At 52.7% G+C, this 18,209-nt stretch overlaps 6 protein-coding genes across 6 annotated transcripts; 2 read left to right on the top strand and 4 right to left on the bottom strand.

The window, feature by feature from the left end:
* Window positions 1-2,952: 2,952 nt before the first annotated feature.
* PG998_014854 (uncharacterized protein) lies at window positions 2,953-3,309 on the top strand (the record flags this gene model as incomplete). Its single annotated transcript, XM_066881670.1, has 1 exon — window positions 2,953-3,309. The coding sequence occupies one exon, from the start codon at window positions 2,953-2,955 to the stop codon at window positions 3,307-3,309; it is 357 nt and encodes a 118-aa protein (XP_066723215.1).
* A 674-nt stretch (window positions 3,310-3,983) lies between these two features.
* PG998_014853 (uncharacterized protein) lies at window positions 3,984-4,577 on the bottom strand (the record flags this gene model as incomplete). Its single annotated transcript, XM_066881669.1, has 4 exons — window positions 3,984-4,029; window positions 4,084-4,263; window positions 4,317-4,458; window positions 4,502-4,577. The coding sequence occupies 4 exons, from the start codon at window positions 4,575-4,577 to the stop codon at window positions 3,984-3,986; spliced, it is 444 nt and encodes a 147-aa protein (XP_066723214.1).
* A 663-nt stretch (window positions 4,578-5,240) lies between these two features.
* PG998_014852 (uncharacterized protein) lies at window positions 5,241-8,686 on the top strand (the record flags this gene model as incomplete). Its single annotated transcript, XM_066881668.1, has 4 exons — window positions 5,241-5,398; window positions 5,455-5,660; window positions 5,735-6,076; window positions 6,135-8,686. The coding sequence occupies 4 exons, from the start codon at window positions 5,241-5,243 to the stop codon at window positions 8,684-8,686; spliced, it is 3,258 nt and encodes a 1,085-aa protein (XP_066723213.1).
* Window positions 8,687-8,883: 197 nt separating this feature from the next.
* Window positions 8,884-10,720, bottom strand: PG998_014851 (uncharacterized protein; the record flags this gene model as incomplete). The annotated part of the gene is made up of 3 exons (XM_066881667.1): window positions 8,884-8,898; window positions 8,957-10,474; window positions 10,553-10,720. The coding sequence occupies 3 exons, from the start codon at window positions 10,718-10,720 to the stop codon at window positions 8,884-8,886; spliced, it is 1,701 nt and encodes a 566-aa protein (XP_066723212.1).
* A 1,353-nt stretch (window positions 10,721-12,073) lies between these two features.
* PG998_014850 (uncharacterized protein) lies at window positions 12,074-12,701 on the bottom strand (the record flags this gene model as incomplete). Its single annotated transcript, XM_066881666.1, has 2 exons — window positions 12,074-12,393; window positions 12,518-12,701. 2 exons carry the CDS (start codon window positions 12,699-12,701, stop codon window positions 12,074-12,076), a joined length of 504 nt encoding a protein of 167 aa, XP_066723211.1.
* A 1,590-nt stretch (window positions 12,702-14,291) lies between these two features.
* Window positions 14,292-18,143, bottom strand: PG998_014849 (uncharacterized protein; the record flags this gene model as incomplete). Its single annotated transcript, XM_066881665.1, has 3 exons — window positions 14,292-15,046; window positions 15,103-18,054; window positions 18,101-18,143. The coding sequence occupies 3 exons, from the start codon at window positions 18,141-18,143 to the stop codon at window positions 14,292-14,294; spliced, it is 3,750 nt and encodes a 1,249-aa protein (XP_066723210.1).
* Window positions 18,144-18,209: the final 66 nt, after the last annotated feature.

Below are 18,209 nucleotides of genomic sequence, written 5' to 3'. Positions count from 1 at the left end.
ATAAGCCGATGCCACAGGGAATTATAAGCAGTTTCTTAAGCGATATCAAGAAGTATATACCAGCTACTCGTCCATCTATATATAGGTAAGATTTTGGAATACAAAAATGGGATTATCCAAGCGAAAAGGAAAAATACATTCACCCACCTATAGCAGCACTTGCAGCAGCACAGTGTTTTTTTGGCTGCTGGCGAGGGAGAAAAGTACTGCTAGCCGCCCATCGGCTTCCGAGAAGAGAGATGCGTGGCTTTCTAGATCTCACACACACATCGGACGGCTGAGATATGCATAGATCTGTAACCCTTAAGCCAAGCAGATCAGGAAGGTTGTGGTGAGCCGCATCTCAGACCAATGGACGTAAGAATTGCGCCTATTCATCATAAACCTGTTAGTTCTAGACTAGGCTCGACTCATCTTCCCGCCGTTTGAACTCCGACTACACGCCTTTCAGGGCGTGTGGTACGCTTCAGGAGAGCCCCGCGCCAAAGCCAGAAGACGCAGCCAATCTGGCCCTGCGATGGCCCGCGAATTCCGATGCGGCCCCCTGTCAGCATACGAGATCCCAATGCGGTGAAATCCTTGGCACATTATGATGAAAACACAAGGAAGAGGCCGCGATTGGCCTACGAATAACTTGTACCGACCTATTGAGGCTACGGGATAGCAGGTACGCCACTCAGGGCCCTAAATCGAGGCGCCACTCATTCTCGGGGTTCACAGGAGAGAAGAGCAGTGGGTGGCGTTGTGAGCTGAAAGTTGAAAACCACACTCTGTTGACTTACGGCAAAGTGTATGGATTTAGCCGGCCGGTGTGCAGATGTCTCAGTGCTCTTGTCTGTCGTGTGATGTCACAAGGCTACCGTACAAACCAATCACTTTGTATTCTCTTTCTAGTCCCAGCCATGATCCAGCAGCCATTATTCTTATCCAATTGACGCCGCAGCACTCCCTCATACCTAATTTCAAAATCTCCATTCCTATTCGCCAAACCTCTTCGACCAAGCGCGTCGGGCCGCCATTTTAATTTCAAGCAAGCAAAAGGAAGAAGTACCTAGACTGGTCCGAAAAGCCCCCAATCCATTGCCTGAAACATATTAACACTGGCGCCTACCCACTGCTGCCCGACATCCAAAGGCTGTACGGAGCGCGTCTATCCACGAGAATGAGCAAGGACATAATCTTAGCCAAGCCCGTATACACATTGTCTCTGTTGCCGGCGGCAAGCCTTATGAGTTCCATCCCCACCTACTCCTTCTGAACGCCGCCCCCGCCACCGACGCCACAATGTTGCATAACTGCAAACATAAGATACAGGTCCTGCCAAGATGGACAAGAAGGCTGGCGTCTAAGAATGCGATTGGAACAACTCAACACATGGGCTAGCTGCTGTCAATCCTGCCAAAACGTTTGGGCGGGACGCACGAAATCGACTGGGATATCTTGCCGCACGTCAAGCACACCCTGCGCAGGGGGCTGTACTGTAATACAGTTCATCTTCCGACGAGAAGCTGGGGGCAGCCGTGCCGGATCGGACTCTGCCACCAGACAACTGATTCGAGACTTGGCACAAGCGGCTGCAGCACGCGCGCTTATTGGTCTCCTTCATGTGGCCCAAATTGAAGCGCGGCAGCCCCCACTTTCTACCCTCGGCTCTGCTGATGGGTGTGTTCGGGTAGGGGTGGAGTTTCTGTATTGCCTGCACCGCGAGGTAGTCATTCTCTTTGAGCCTTTGAAGTATCTCATTGGCATGCACCGGCTAGCCACAAGCGCGCAGATATTGAAATGGGTGAGACGACGTCCCAAGCGCGCTTAGAGCAGTAGCGTGTGTGGAAAGAGGTACTGCCGGCCCTGCCCTTACAGTACAGCAAGAGTTACAGGTTGCGTGGCGGACTGCATGTTGGCCATGGAAGACTGCCTTGATATATTTGTCTCCCAGTGCCGAGATTCCTTGACCAAAGGCTGTGACACCACCTGTATCCTCCCTAAGCCTAAGCCGATTAATGGGTCCTACCGGTCTGTAAATTTCAGCTCCCCGTCGGACAACGCGTCAAAATGCGCCGCCCGTATGGAAACATAGCCCGGCCTCCCGCCAGAGCGAAGATCCTTGTAACTAGAAACACCCATTCGCGTCCAGGGCAGATAGAGAGCAGCACCATTGCTGGGACGTCGTGCTCAAATTTCAATTGTTATTAATACCATAGTCAGTTTTTGTTCAGGCTGACGAGAGCCCAAGATGTGAAGTGATCTCCCAGACGACAATGAGTGTGGCCGCTAAGAAAAGGGGTTGTTGTCATTAGCAGCATGGCACGGACTGGCCAAGTCTAAATATAAGCTGTTTCCACTAAATATAGACTATTTCCACATTTCCACTGCCACCTACTTATCGATAACCCCGTCCCCACTAAAGCCTGCAACGTACGTATGGCTAGTGCTTACTCCCTTCTAAACGTCGACATGTCCGCAGTGGCATTGCCGAACAGCCCCCTTGGACAAGAAGCAGCGTCCAATCATCTGCTCAATGACGACCCCAACCAGTACGACTAGTTCAGAGGCTGAATTTGGGAATATACGAAAGTTGCATCTCGAGGTCCACTAAGGTAATGACCGGCCGTCTATTCTAAACACCTATGCTTGGCAATGGGAATTTGCAAGCTTCGCGTGGGTAAGACGTGGGAAATGAATGCCACAAGGGTTTATGAACCAGGGGGATACTAAGAACAACGAATACACCGCTTGTAATCAAGCCGGGCATGTATAAAGGCAGTCTGGTGTATGCCGAAAGATCTCACTTGGAACTTTCTCTGCATTCATTCCAACACTCGAAGCCAACCAGACTGCAATCTACACCCTCCGCAACGCCCAACGACCGACCCAACGCTACCTTGGTCTACCACCTCTGCGAAACCTTCACACCATAACAACTTTCCCCAACCTTCTTCCTCGCCAGCAACCATGCAGTTCCTGTCTTTCACCGTCGCCATCGCCGCCCTGGCCGCCAGCGCCTCGGCCCTGCCCCAGGGGTCCTCGCTCGAGCCCAGGTACGACGCCGACTGCGTCTGCAACAGCCCCGAAGCCAAGCAGAACGGCGGCTGCTCCGTGGTCAAGTCCGACCCGACCCCCGGCAAGCCCGACCTGCACTTCAAGGTCCAGTGCGGCAAGGTGTGCACCGTCTCCGTGGACGGCAAGAACGTCCGGTTCGGTGGCATCAGCTCCGACAGCAGCATGCCCAACTGCGACGACGGCAATTGGGGCTCGTACTGCTGGTTCGACTGGTACAACCGGATTGTGAGTGTCGACTGCAGATCTTAAATCAGCGACACAAATCGGCCTTTGCAATATCGGATCGAGGGTATTGCGGACGCTAGTAGGGGGAAATATAGGAAGTTAGTGCCCTATAATTACATTTGAATTACTACGGGATTCACGATTTATTCACATCGATATCGGTGTCTTTTGATATCACTATTACCTAAAACCCTTTTTGTTAGAAATTTCAACATAATTATCTTATGGTTCAATAAGACCGTCCCATCATCTTATCTTCTGAACCGGCTCTAAAACTAGCTTGCTCGTACTCAAAGCAGCTCGTATATGATATTGGATTCCATAGTTTGCCTCTTATTAGCGGGACGATGTCGCCTTTTGTTGGTTTCAAGGCCAAAGAAGGGCGAGAGTATCACAGAGGTAAACGACATTACGATTCGAAGCGCAAGATGGGTTGATGTATCATTAGGGTATGCTAGGAGATCCAGAACTAATTCGCAAAAATATCCTCATCAGATAAACCGTTACCTCTTGTCAGCAAGTCTGTAACAATCGAAGCCATATATGTCATCCGCATCGTGTTCTCTATAGCAGTAGAAGTCCCATGGCCAGTCCCAACGTGTGGTAAGCTGTAGTGGGCACTGAGACAGGTTAGTTGGGTTCTATCCAGTAAATCGCCTTCCGGGTAGGACTTACACTATCTCGTCCACATAGGTTATCTAGTCAATGACAAGGTCCTGAGGGTAAGTTTCACCGCCCTGGTAACTGATATTTGTTAGTGGTATGTCACTTGTCAAAGGGGGCCGATCAGTGACGTACCCGTTGAACTGGGAGCCTTCGCCTAGCAGGGCCTCGTCCTGCTTCTTCTGCTTCTTCTGCTTCTTCTTGTTATCCTTCGACGACTTCCGGTACTTCTTCTTCGACTTGTCCTTGTGGGACGAAGGCGCCGGTGTTGCGCGTCTGGAGCTGTCGCTTCCGTGGTGGGCTTGAGTGGAGGACCTGAAGGGCTATGAGTGAGCGGGTTCCGAGATGAGGTAGATGGGGGTATGTACATGGTGTATGGAATACAAGGCGCGGTATCAGTGGCTGAGAGATGGTTGAATATGGTACTGAGCTTGGAATACTCCAAATTCTTGAACTGGAAGGTATTGTGTTGTTGGTTGATGATGACACAACTTAGAACAGATCCAGGAACTGGGAAAGATAGACTTACTTATAGAAAAACTAATCATCACACAGCCCAGGATTCTCTCATCAAGTTCGGTGAACACGGAGTGATCGTACATGCCTTTCGATATGACTTGGACGCCCATCGACAAAGTTATGTATGAAATCTGGTAGCAGGTCTCTCTGATTGGCTCGATTCTGGTGAGAACGGCTTGAAGAGGCGATGCGTGATGCGTGACGCCGGAGCACGATGACACTGATTAGGTAGAATCTGGTAAGACCCACAAAGTGGTTTTCTATTGGCTCGAAAATGGAATCGGACTCTGAATGGTCAGATTCTGTATAGCTGGACTAAAGCAAAAAACACAGCTGTTTACCAGCTGTAGCCGATCTGGTCCTCGACTCTCATGCGAACCATTGGTACCTGATACCACAGTAAATTAGCCGCAGCGAGGCAATCAGCCAAAAGTCCGTTGTAGCTCGGCCCCCTCCACTGCCGGCCGCACCCACACCCCCATCACCAGCATCATTGAATTCATTGGTTAGATTATGGGGAAAGCACCAGTGAACTGCAACCCAACTTTCGGTCAGCCATTGAACACATAACCAAGGAGCATACTGCAGCCTGGCCACCCGCCGATATGGATTGCGCACCCCCTTTGCTTGCTCAACTTGTGCCCCCGGCAGTTTTCCTTTCCTACCCCTCTCAAGATTATTCCCACACTCACGTTGTTTACCACCAGCCTCCTAGCCCATATTATATGCCAACCAAAGCAACTCAAATCTGCTCCGTCAAAGCACACACCAACATGTCGTCGGCGATCATCTACGCGAACCAGCCCAAGGTTTTCTCCCTCTGGGATGATCACAAGAACGTCCTGAGAGAGCTTTACTTGACGAAGAAGATGAACCTGAAGGACGTCAAGAAAGTGATGGAGTCGGACTACGGGTTTCCTACCACTTTCACGTACGTTCATGCTGATGACATACCCATAACAGAAGATCGGCTAACACCTTCGTCAGCGTGAGTACTTATGAGACCACATTACGAGATCATCTCGGATTTCGCAAAAACCTCAAACGCTCAGACTGGGAGGCCGTTGCGGCCCATCTCGAGAAGCGACAAGGGAAAGAAAGCGATGTGATCTTCCGCGGTGATCGCCTGGACCACAAGCGAGTGGCCAAGGAAGTCGATCGATATCGCCTCAAGACGAGCCATCCAATACGCGGTAAGCAGAACGAGCGCTTTTCGAAACAAGACAACAACATCCACCCCGAAAGTCACTAACAGTATGACACAAAGTTCCTACTCCTCCCTTGCCGGCCAGTATCATCATCAGTACCCCACCACCAGCGCCCGTAGCGGTTCCATATGCACAGCCATCTGAGCATGCTGCTACCATTTCTCCGATGAGAGATATCGCTCGTCGCGGGAGATCACCTTCTGCCGTTCACCAAGCGGCAGACATCACGCAAGATTTCAATACAAATCTCGGGACTAGTTCCATGTTGGAAACCAGACTACACCCTGACAACGTCCCGTCATATCTTCAATCCGAGGTGGGCTACTTGCTTGAAGGGCGGTTCCTACAGGCGCGGATCAACTTGCCGATCAACGGATTCATCGCTAAGCTATTGGCACTCGGTCAGGAAACCCAATCTTCTCAAACGTTGGTCGAATTTTGCTGACATTGTGATTGCAGTGAGTTTTCTCGATGAGAATGATAAGGATATGCTGCAATCGTTGGCATATCTTCATCAGATGACAGGGTCTCCCACGACTTTTGGGTGGAACACGTCCGTCGCCGTGTTAGCACACGCCAGCTTCATGCTCTCTAACAGAAACTACTACTGGGATCAAGCCAAGTCCTTTTATCAATGGATTGAAAAGGTGGTTGACATACAGTTACTTGGGCGCTTCTTTTCTCAAAATACACCAACTACCATCGCCGCATGGCCTAACCTGGTTCCGATGGCAGGAACTCCATACCCTTCCATTTCATACGATACGATGGCTGAGATCTGGTTCGAGGCAGGACTAATAGCCACCGACGATAAATTCATCCAAGACTATTCTACATTATGCTATAGGATTTTGGGGGAGATGAGTCCCGCCCGGGCATGGGCGGTATTCAAACGCCTTCTGCAAGCTCGGAAAATGTTTGGTCATCAGCGGCAAGAATTCGCATCCGAAGTATTACTGCAGCCACTCAATTTTTTTAAGACGATTCGCGATCCAGTTTTGACAAAAGATTTGATTGACTCGAGAGTTTTTCTACCAAAGAAAGTGCATTACTACTCTTGGGCGTGGGAATTGGAGGGTTCTAGTTCGGAGCTAGAAGGTATCAAGATGCTGGTGGAGGCCGGCGTGAGCTTTGATTGTGGACCGCGAGACGATGAGAACCACTTGATATTCCACTTTCCGAAACCACGAGGTCGTTCTCTGGATAACGCGTGGCTGACTCGGCTTGATAATCTGGCCGAATTTGTCGGGTTGAGCAGTGGTCCCCTCAAAGAATTCGTCTCCGTTGCTGGCATTTGTGCATCTGCCAACAAAGGCCGAGAGAGTCTGTGTGGATACTTACGAGGCAAACAGGGCATGATATGCCCTATCACGGAAGTGGCTCTTCAATACGCGTTGTCAAAGTCTAGCAGGTATGGACTATTGAACATAGTGGAGGTGCTGCTCCAGCATGGGGTTGATGTTGAAGTTCCAAAGGCCGAGAGGCGGGCGAAGAAACCATCCACGGGATTTTACGATACTCATCTTCGCAGGCCTATCATCGAAGCGGTCATGGCAGCAGATGTTGACATGATCAGATTACTTGTGAAACATGGCGCATGTTTGGATCGTCAAGACGTGTCGGATGCTCTCATACGTCCTGCGTGGGAAAGATCAGAAGGAGCGGTCAGCTGTGAAAGCCTACTCGGATTGCTCTCGGGCCTTGGTCTTTGCTTCAAGCGATACGGACCAACAACCATGCTCAAGGCAGTGGGCATTCTGGAACACAAACATCGTTATATTTCATTCCCCTATAAGTTTGTCGATGGGTGTCTCATCAAGACATTACAGAAACACGGCGTGCTCTGGGATACGACCATTCTCAATGCCTGTGAATTTTGGCAGGGTGCTAGTTGGGGCAGTATCGACGGAGAGACGGACTTATTTCACGCAGCCATTCGGATGAATTGCGGCATCAGCAATTTCCGTTGGCTATTGGACGAGGAGGGTGTTCACATGCACTGGCGGCCTTGCGAGTTGGATCACAGGTCGATTTTGCATGCGGCTCTTCGAACTCCAAACAGGGATCGGACCGAGTTGGTTTTGATGCTGCTGGATCGCATGCCAGCAAACAAGGAGGCAGACCCCATTTGGCCTAGGGTACTCGGATTATCGATGAATGGGATCCGGGAACTGTCAGCCAGGTCAACCTTGGAACTGTGGAGACATTGTCTACATTGGCAATCCGTTCATGACGAAAAGTCGTGCTTGCCCTTATTCAATGCCCTGCAAGGTCTCGGTGCAGTAGTTCCAGATCCAACAGACCGTGTTAGGGCTCGCGAACGATTCTTTCTTATGTCTGACCTGATTGCTGCTGAGGCACAGGAAGAAACCATCGTCGATGTCTGGGGTGATGGAAAAGGCTTCGAGAAGCTATGCGAGGAGGACCAAATCCTGATATTAAGAGACACCATCAAAACATACAGTATGCGATGGGCTTGCACTCTGGTAGATTATGGAGTGAACGTTAATGGTACGGTGGCAGGATGCTGGGGCACAGCGTTTCAGGACGCAGTGCCTCGGGGCTACCCGCTGTGGTTCATTCGGTACTTACTTCAACATGGCGGGGATACGACATTCGACTCCAACACTGGGTTCACAGCATTGCATCATGTGGCGAATGAAGGGAACCTGAATCTAGCTACTCTTCTTCTGGAGTATGTGGATGTCAATGCAACCTGGGCCCCTATCACCCTGGATAAAGACAGCCTAGGATTCTATCCTTTCAGAGAATTCCTACCCGATTATCCGTTAAGCACAGTTCACACATGGCGGCAATCGAATTTTACCCCACTAGATGTTGCGACAGCAGCGGGCAGATTAGATATGGTGAAGTTCTTACTCAACATTGGTGGACGAAGCGCAGTCCCTGGAAAGAGTGGATTCGATGGGGCATTGAAGATCGCTAGGATAAACACGCATCATGGGGTAGTTGTGTTGTTGAAAGAAGAATTAGCAGCGAGGGCTGGCTGAGGCTTTCTAGCACAATCAACGGACATATGATACTACCAAGTCCAAACACAAGTTGAGATACTGATGATGAAAACAAAGTCGGCTGTTAATGGTGGTGATCGTGGTGATACTCTTTGGGGCACTGCTACGAATCGAATGCTTGTGTAACAATTTGCCAGGTAACAAATCTTCGTACATGAAAATATCCCCAATGCCCTTCAGTAGATATAAACCTAGATCCGACATTAACTGGTCAGCCGCATCTTTTTGGAGGAAGTCATAAATACTCACAAACTCATCGTTCTGCCTGTCCGTTAAGTCCAAGAACGCATTATCGCCAATACGCGTGTGGGCTGCCCCAACCTCAACACCCTCCCCCAACTGTGCAGGCTTGCCGTCAGCATCACCACCAACAGCGGCGGCGGGCTCCACAGCGCTCGTAGTGTCGCCGACCGCCTCGTACCGGTCCTCCATGCTCGTGTCCTTGATGTGGGCAGGCTTGCCGTTGCGCACGCGCCGCGCCGCCTGGCGGCGGTTGAGGAAGACAAGGTTGGCCAGCTGTAGCAAGGCACAGCCGGCAAGGGCGACGAAAATGCCCAGAACGCCCCGCAGGCCGGGGAGGTAAGCGGGCGCGTCGCGCGCGTTGAAGAGGAGCGGGCCGATCACCTGGCCTGCGGACGAGCCGGCGTTGTAGACGGCCATGACAGTCGACTTCTTGGTGGTGCCGGCCGTGTTGCCGACGATCCAAGTCACGATTATGGGGTTGATGCCGTACATGATGGCCAACAGATAGTAGCCCACGAGGAGGGGTGTCTGCTGCGACGGGTCGTCGCGGGGAAGCACGTACAGCATCACGGTGCCCGCGATCGGCAGGAGGGTCAGCAGCACTAGGACGACGGACTTAATGCGGAACCGCTGCGCAGCGATGCAGGAGACCATGATGACAATCCACTGGATGGCACCGAACGGGATGTTGAGGAGCGAAGTGCGGTACTTGTCGAAGCCGAGCCCGTTAAGGATGATGGGGCCGAATGTGTTGGTGACGCTGGCCGCAGCGTTAAGCAACAGTGACATGGCAAACCAGAGGTACGTCTTGGGCTCGAGCATCATCTCGCCGACCTGAGACCAGCGGAACTCGCCCGAGCCGGTGCCCGTCTGGTTGGCGCGCAGGCGCTCGATGGCCTTGGGCTTGTCCTCTTCGGACAAGAAGCGGGCCGACGGGATGTCGGCGTCCAGCTTCCAGGCGACGAAGGGCGCCGTGCACACCGTCAGCAGCCCCACGAACAGGAAGATGATCTGCCACGACGCCAGCCGGTCCGACACGATGTGGCCCAGCCCGTACGACAGCGCCGAGGCCGCCATGGTCGACAGGCCGTTGGTGCCGTACCAGGTGGCGACGCGCAGCGGCTGCTCGGCGCGGCGGTACCACTGCGACGTGATGACGCCGAACAGCGGCAGGCAGCCGGCCTCGAACAGGCCGAGGAAGAAGCGCGTGGCCAGCAGGTCGCCGAAGTTGCGGCACGCCGACATGGTCGTCTGCGCGACGCCCCAGCCCAGGATCAGGGTCGGCATCAGCACGCGGTGCGGCACCCGCACGATCAGGAACGACATGAAGGGCTGCGACACCAGCTGCGCGATGGGCAGGATCGAGCTCACCAGCGAGTACTGGTCGCCGACGAGGTGCGTCGACTCCCGCAGGCCGAAGGTGGCGGCGTAGCCCAGCACTGACTTGTCGAGGATCTGCAGGAAGTAGACCCAAGTCAAAATGACGAGGATGACCTTATCTGTCTGCCGTCGAATGCGCTTGTTCTAGTTTGGGTGGCAGATTAAGTGTGTCAGCAACCATCAATTGGTTGTTCGTCATATCATTTCCGGGAGTGAACTCACGTCTTCTTCCGTCAAAGTCACCCGCGTCCCGTCCCCGAGCACTGCGAGAGCCCTATCGCCATGGGGTCTGACTAGGAGCGCATTGCGACTGTTGGAGGAGACGGCGCGTCTCAGTCTTTCCCCAGAAGCCCCTATCTTATCTCCGAGTCTACGAAATGAATTTGCCATCTAATTACTCTTCTCAACAAACGTCTAGAGCAGCAAAATATTAGGTCTCAGAGAGCGATCTTGAAATGGGAGAGAATTATGAGTTTGAGGGGTCGCTTTTGTGATAAAGATAACACTGTGGGGGAATATCGATGACGAAAGCTGGGCCAATATGTCACCTCATCCGAATGTGGGCTGTCATTAATTTAAGTGCATATGCCGAGTTGAGAATCCGACCGTTTTGGGAGGTCTAGATTGGCAATCTTGGGCTTTTTGAGTTTCTGCATGCACTGCGGATTGGTCCGGGCAATGGCGGCCGTCGCTGGCGTCCAGTTACACGACAAAGGTAGGATGGGGTGGCAGGCGACTGACTCGATGGGACGACACACCTGGTATCCAGGAAGGCGGTGTATATCAAGGCTCACTTGTCAAGCGTGGAACTCAACGTGTAGTGTTGCGTTTTGCCATGAAGAACAACCCGCTTTGCCGTCGTTCTCTTGGAGGGCCAAGAAGCATGTGTCGTCGGGAGTGGGATCCGGGTTACTTGGCGCATGTATGAACAGGGATCCGGATCTTGGATGGAAGGATGGAAGGAATCGATCGTCGGCTGAGACTTACCCCGCATATACCCCAAAACTATAGAACCAAATGCTACATCTTACAAGTTAGTCATTACTTGGCCCAGGCTAGAATAGGGATAGCTCGGATAACTCAGGGGTCGCATTTGTTGGCGTGATTCCCACAATCCGGCAGATCTGTGAGCTTGAGATTGTCCCCCACGCTATGCCACGAAAGCACGTCGTTGGCGACCCTGACAAAAAGAAAAACGATGCATGCACGACATAACCAAAAAAGCTGTCGCATCACAGCATAGAAGCACAAATAGGTCAACAAATGAAGAAGTATAAGGCGCTGGCCTAGAGAAGTAATACAATAAAGAGAGCGTGCTACGCTATATGCATACTGGTAGAGGCGTAGCACCGTCGCCAAGAAACGGAACTACTCTCCATTCTAGTGACAGGGGTATATACACTTGTCACCCCCCATGCGACAAATGTTGTAGATAGCAAAGTAATATATAACTTGAATTCGTATACTATTTCTACGGTAATGACCGGCTTAAAGCGCAAGGGCTTCGAACGAGGAAAAAACGAGTGACAAGAAGTAATACAAGTTACAAGAAACCCGGAGGAAACTTGCACCAGTATTTAGAAACAAGGAGAACAGAAACCCACGACGTGAATCACCCAACAACATCGACCCAGCCAACCATCCGTGCAACCTCCGCAAGCCCCTCGCCCTCCATGGCAAACCCCGATAAATATGCGATCGATTGTCGTTCCTTAACAATCAAATTCACACCACAGGTCGAACTCATGGCGGAATCCGTTGCTGGCCCGCGCCGACTTGAACTTGTAGTTGGCGCAGCTGCCCGAGTTCCACTTCTGGGTGTCGTACGAGAGGGTGAAGGAGTTGCGCCAGCTGTCGTGGATGGTCCCCCCCGGGGATCCTTCCGTCGACCCAGAACGTCTTTCCCTTGGTCGTGGGCAGCTCGAGCTTGTTTCCGGGGTTGGTCGCATACCAGGTGCCCGTCTCGTGGCCGCCCCATTTCTTGCAGATTTGGGTGCCGGGCTTGTCCCAGATGTCGATCGTGTACTTCTCGGTGCAGTGGCTTCCGCACAGCCCGTTAGAACCTGATCCGGAATGTTAGCACAAGGATCAATATCGTCTTGGCTCTCCTTTTTCTTCTTCTTCTTGTTCTTGTTCCTCCTCTTCAATACCGATGAGTAGTGAAACTGGCAATTGTCTTCAACTTACTATCAACGTGGATGTGGATTTCGCACTTGTCCGGGTTCTTGCGGGCCACAAGAGCAGATGAAGTGAAATCGGGGTAGGTCTCCTGGCTGCGAACATCAAGAGACGATTCCTCGGGTGCCAGTGGGATAGCGGCAACTGTGACGGCCAACAGGCCCTGAATGAAGGCGTTCTTGAGAGCAACCATTTTTAATAATGTGGATAGGATTGGGATGTGAAAGATTGGATGCTTGGTCTGGTGTTTGTCGTGGTGACTGTTGAAGGGGCAGTGAGTTGTTGATGCTGGTGATGAGAACGAGAAAGAAGATAGAAACCAGAGGCGAGGCGGCGGGCTCTTATATTTCTCTGAGTCGGTCTACTTCGACTGTGTTTGATACTGACGACTCCAGCGAGCTGAAGTTTGCCCACAGATGGGATGGGCGCAGCGAAGCTCAGCTCGAAAGCCTGCTCCTTGCAGAGCTTTGTCAAGCAGAGCCATTTTCCGTGTAATGTCGTTTGTACCTGTTCTTGGCTCCAGTATAGTCGTCTCACATCGTGAAATAGTCAAAAGGCAGTCATGGCGAATGCGTCTCAGCCCAGCCCTGGATCCAGATGAGGTGAGATCTCGAAGCTGAGTCCTATGGATGGGGTTCGATTCATTTCCCGACACACAATGTAGTAAGCTGTGAGTATAGTTTAGACTTCACATCGCACGGTGATTTTATGCAGCTTCGTTAGTCGTCCAATCAATTTCGAATAAGCCGTCAACGCACCTGTCGTATACACGCAGAATGCTTCTTTCAAGCCCCAGTCGGTGGGGCTGCTACGCCTCACTGTCTTGTACTACGATCCCATATCGTATCCAACCACCAATCAATTGGCTAGCAAAGGTCCGATTCTGGTCTATTGGGCGTGCTGCTGAGAAAAATATGCCTTGATCTAACAGATTGCTAGACTTGATCATTAATCAACCGCATCGTGGCCAGTAAGCCTTCAGGGCAAATCCCTATAACATTCAATATCCGGTTGCCTAGGTTCTACTGAGCGTCTCTTGCTGCCTAAATCATCCAATCCGTTGCAGAGCAGCTTTAGGGGCCTAGCGGAACTTTGCCGCCATGCATATGAGGATGAAAGGCCAGCCATCATGAACTTGCGATAGCCGCTATACGATATACAGGGATAACTTACGGCCCCCTTTTCTTTGACGATGCGTGCAGCTATGGTCGCCATCGTAGAGCCAGCCAGTCAGCGGCCAATCAGCCCATATCACCACTCAGAGTATTCCGAATGGCCGTACCATGTTAGTCCCCCGCCCTGACTTTGACATGTCGCTTGAACAAGATATGTGTTGGCCGCCCCTGTCGGGACAGCACATGCATAGCCCAAATTGGCCGGCGCCGCCACCGGGGTTGCCGCAACATATGTCAAGTTTTCAGCAGTGTGACACCCTTTGGAATATACGGTTCGAACGAAGCTCAGCTATCTCTTAGTAGGATTCTTTGTGAGCAAGGGTCAAAATGAAGGCCATCATGAACTGATATGCGTGGCTGAGATTTCTTTCCACTCCTAAACAAGTCATATCATTACGGCTCATTAGAGCAGGCTGCCATTGTCGTATCTCGTATATATCATACGTCCTCTTGAAAGGATGAAGGATGTAATGATATTTTCTAAGAGGATGGAAGCCCACCTCGACTGATTGGAGAGATCTGCCTAACCAAAGGGCATTGCTAAGGGCACAGCAACTCTCCAGGCGCCAACAACACAGACTCGACAACCTGTTGCCCACATGTACCACTTACATCCCCCCATATCCAAAACCGTCCCCCCTCCCCCGAATGCGCCCGCCAAACCGCGACCCCGCCTCCCCCCTCGCCCCCTCGGCGGCAGCAGCGCGCCGCAGCAGCAGCTCGCTGTGCGTGACGACGGCGACGAAGTCGACGCGGGCGAGCAGGTAGCGGCACCAGCGCGCGACGGCGTCCTGGCCCGCCGGGTCGAGGCTGTCGAAGACCTCGTCGACCAGCAGGTAGCGCGCGCGGTGCGCGCCGCGGCCCTGGCCCACGAGCACCAGCGCGAAGAACAGCGCCAGGTCGATGCGCTTGCGCTCGCCGCCGCTGCGCTTGGCGTAGGCGAGGCTCGAGGTGACGCCGAGGGAGGTGCTGTCGAGGAGGCGCGGAGAGGAGGATGACGACGTAGAGCTGCTGCTGCTGCTCTTCTTCTTCTTTCCCTTCTTTGCGTCTTCATCCGAGGGGAGAGGGAAGAAGAGGCGGTGCTCTCGTCGCCTTCGTCGTCGTTGGTGGTGGCCGCGAAGAGATGCTTCAGCATGCCCTCCGCCGTGTCGCGCGCGTGCCGCGTGTCCTGGTACAGGCTCGCCAGGATCTCGGTCGCCACCGTGTTGACCTCGCCGAGGCTCTGCTCGAGCACGTAGGCGCGGAAGGTCGTCGCGCCCGTCGCAGCGTCTTTGGTTTGCCTCTTCGAGAAGGCCGTGTCCCAGAACGCGAAGAGCTCGCGCGCGCGGGCCCGCTCGTCGGCGTCGACGCTGAGTGCCGCATACTGGGCAGCAAGGTTGCTGTGCGTAGCCTCCTCGGTCGCAATTCGCTGGCTGTCACCCGCGGCCAGCTCTTGTTTGCTCTCCCGGCTTCGCTGCAGGTCTTGCAGCCTTTCTTTGAAGGCAGCGTCGGACCTCGCTTGAGACGCCTCCCATTCTTGTTTCCGTCGGGTGTCTTCCTCCTGCTGCCGCTGGTGCTTGGTTTGCTTGTTGACCCATCCTGACTTCTCGGTCATCAGGTCATTGAGACGGTTGACAGAAGAAGCATACTGCTCGCGGTTAAGCTGAATCTGATCCGCGGTGATTCGATCGGCACGGTGAACAAGCCGCTTTGGGATATCAAATCGGTTCGCAACCGTCTTGGCCGCTTTCCTCCACTTGATCGTTGCTATATCGTAGCGGTATTTTGCGCCAGATACTTCGGCTTGCAGTTGTCGGTTTTTCGTATGCCACTGTATTGCCACGCCATTATTCATCGCGCGGCTCTCCAATTTCCCAAGCCCGTTTTCCAGTACCACCGCCCACTTTGAGAGGTACCGGACAACGTGTGCGACAAATCGAGTCCATGTTGTGAGATAGTGGCTTTCCAAAGAGTTTTCTAAACCCTTTCGAGCACGCCCCAAGGCATTGCGGTACTGACGAACCAAGTTTCTCCACCAGCCAGCTTCAGGCTTGAGGAGTCTATGGTTATCAAGTTCAGATGTTGCCTTGGACAATCGATACTCTGCTTCTTGCCGAGCTTGGCCGTTAACCAGTCTTTCCCGACGGAATATAGCAGCAATTTCGGTTTCTCGAATTGTCGTCTTCATGGATTGCAAGTAGCGGCGTACAGAGTTGATGTGTTCCTCAACATCATCTACTTTTCCTGCAAGGTAAGGACCTTCTTCTGGATCTGTGACATTCTCAGAAAATAGCTCTCGCTCCTGTTCTCTTCGCGATTCTGCTTCGAGTTGGGTACTTTGTGCTTGTTCGATGGTCCGAGTGATGTTGGCTACCTGAAGCAACGTTCCTCTGTGGTTTTCCTTCAGAGTTGCGAGAGCGCCTTCGATGTGGGCCATTACCTGCTTCAGTCCCTCCTGTTTGCTTTGCAGTTTTGTCTGCTCAGAGTCAATCTCACGCATCATTTGTCTTGTCAGCTCCCTCTGAGATTCCAGCTCGCCGAGTCCAAGCGTGGATTCAATCAAATCGCGTCGCTGGGCCGACGTCGAGCTTAGGAATCCAACTGCACTCTCCGATCCGAGAAACACTGTCCTGACATACATGTCGTAGTCAGTACCTAGGAGGTCTTCGATAGCCTCCTGTGTAGCGCGTGAGTCTCCCTTCTCAAACTGCGGTTGTGGAATGCCGTGCAAAGAAACGACCACCCGGTGGCTGTGTTCTTTATGCTTTCGATATCTTGTGATGCTGTAGCCGTTTTCGAAAGTCAGAGTGACTTCACATCCGCGGCCGACTGCGTCATTGACGACGTCGTTGACTCCCAAGCCCGCCCGGATACAGCGGCCAAACTGGCACCACACGATAGCTTCCAAGAGCGTGCTCTTACCAGCCCCATTGGGTCCAGTGATGAAGGTGAGAGACAGTGGTAGCTCGTGGAAGTCAATCGCTAGTGTTTCACGTACGCCAAGGAAGTTGGTCAGAGAGAGAGAGCGCAGCTTTGCGACGAATATGTGTGACGTTTCAGGCTCCTTTTGGTGTACTGAGACGCTGGATTCGCCGGCAGTCTTCGCGACATCCAAAATATCGGTGTAGCTGAGCTTATCGCCGTTCTCCTGGTTGGAGGTCTTCCCGACCAAACAACGACCAACATGTATCAACTCCATGCGACGGTCTTCCAGGGCTTTGGAGAGCGGGACGTTGGCAAAATAGGATTCCAGAAGTTGAGGGAAATCAAGTGATCGAGAGTCCTCGCTGGGTGCATTGAGAGGTAGTAGCTCCTTTTCCGTGGACGGCTCTTCGATCTGAGCCTCTCCAGGGAGCGCGGTAGCTCCTAATCCATGGACCGTCGGGCCCTCTGATTGCTTTGAGGCTCGAATAGGATTCCAATTACGCACGCTGCGAGCTCCTAGTGAAAGAAGTTTGTCACGAGCAACGACGTGCTGGACCTGCGTACGTTCGCCCAGAAGCATCACATGCTTGTCTGAAACAGCGGCTGATTCGACACGATCCTGAAGCACATTTTCCAGGTCTGCTGTGACGAATCCAACAGCGTGAGGATTGACAAGGACCTCCGTTTCCAGCGTGTCCGGGTCGAGCAGCGTAACGCCCCGCTGGTCGTCGTAGAGGTCGGCCCAGGTCATCTGAAGAGGAGCACCGATGTAGGTAATGCTGCCTTGCAGAGGATCCTCGTTGCCCGACCGAAGCTGATCTTGGGGAGGCTGTTCAATGGTTTGGCGAGAGTGGAAATGGCCTGTAAACGTGCGGGCTAAGGGGCTGAAGCCTCCAGGGCCGGTATACCCCTTGTATGCCAAACAAGGTGTCCTCTCCCCCGTCACTTGGTTGACGACATAGCGCTGCAGAATCGCCTTGTGTATGGCAAGATGGGCAAAGCCCACCGTGTCAGCTGCATCCTGAGGAGGGAGGCCGGCGACGGCAGCGGTCAGCTCGCTTTGGTCTTCGCGGAAGGGCAAGACGAGCACGCGCCTCCCGTCCCATACTTGTTGCGATACACTGGAGTGGAGTGTGACGTATTTCGACAGTCTGTGGGTGTCTAGAGCATCCAGGGCGGTCGTCGTGTACTCGCGCCGGTATGCGAGGTCATGATTGCCGAGAATGACATTGAGGTGGGGGACCTGGTCGCTCAGTTGACCGAGGAATCGGTAACAGGCCGACAGCACATGGGTTGGCTGCGTGGAGCGTGCAGTGAGGAGATCACCGCATATTATGGCGCGTTGGATGTTGTAACGTTGCGGCAGCGATGCGATCCACTGCGATGTCTTGATGATGCGGTCCAGGTCATGGACCTTGAAATGGATGTCGCTCAACAGCAACCATCGTGCTTTGGATGCTGAATGGCCTGCGAGCATGATCCAGTTCCTCCTCCGATCTTTACCTAGCCTCACTCCAAATTGTCTGTTCGTCACTCATGGGCTGTTGTGCGACCATGGCGATGATGGGCTGGAAAATTGAATAGGGTGCTTGTATTCATCATTACCCGTGGCAGTTTTGCTA

The sequence above is a fragment of the Apiospora kogelbergensis genome (genome assembly GCF_038363985.1).
Source record: "Apiospora kogelbergensis strain CBS 113332 chromosome Unknown utg000016l_segment0_segment0, whole genome shotgun sequence".
In the NCBI taxonomy this organism is placed as follows: Eukaryota; Fungi; Ascomycota; class Sordariomycetes; order Amphisphaeriales; family Apiosporaceae; genus Apiospora; species Apiospora kogelbergensis.
Note: the sequence above shows the minus strand (reverse complement) of the source record. Positions and strands in the feature narration are given on the sequence as shown.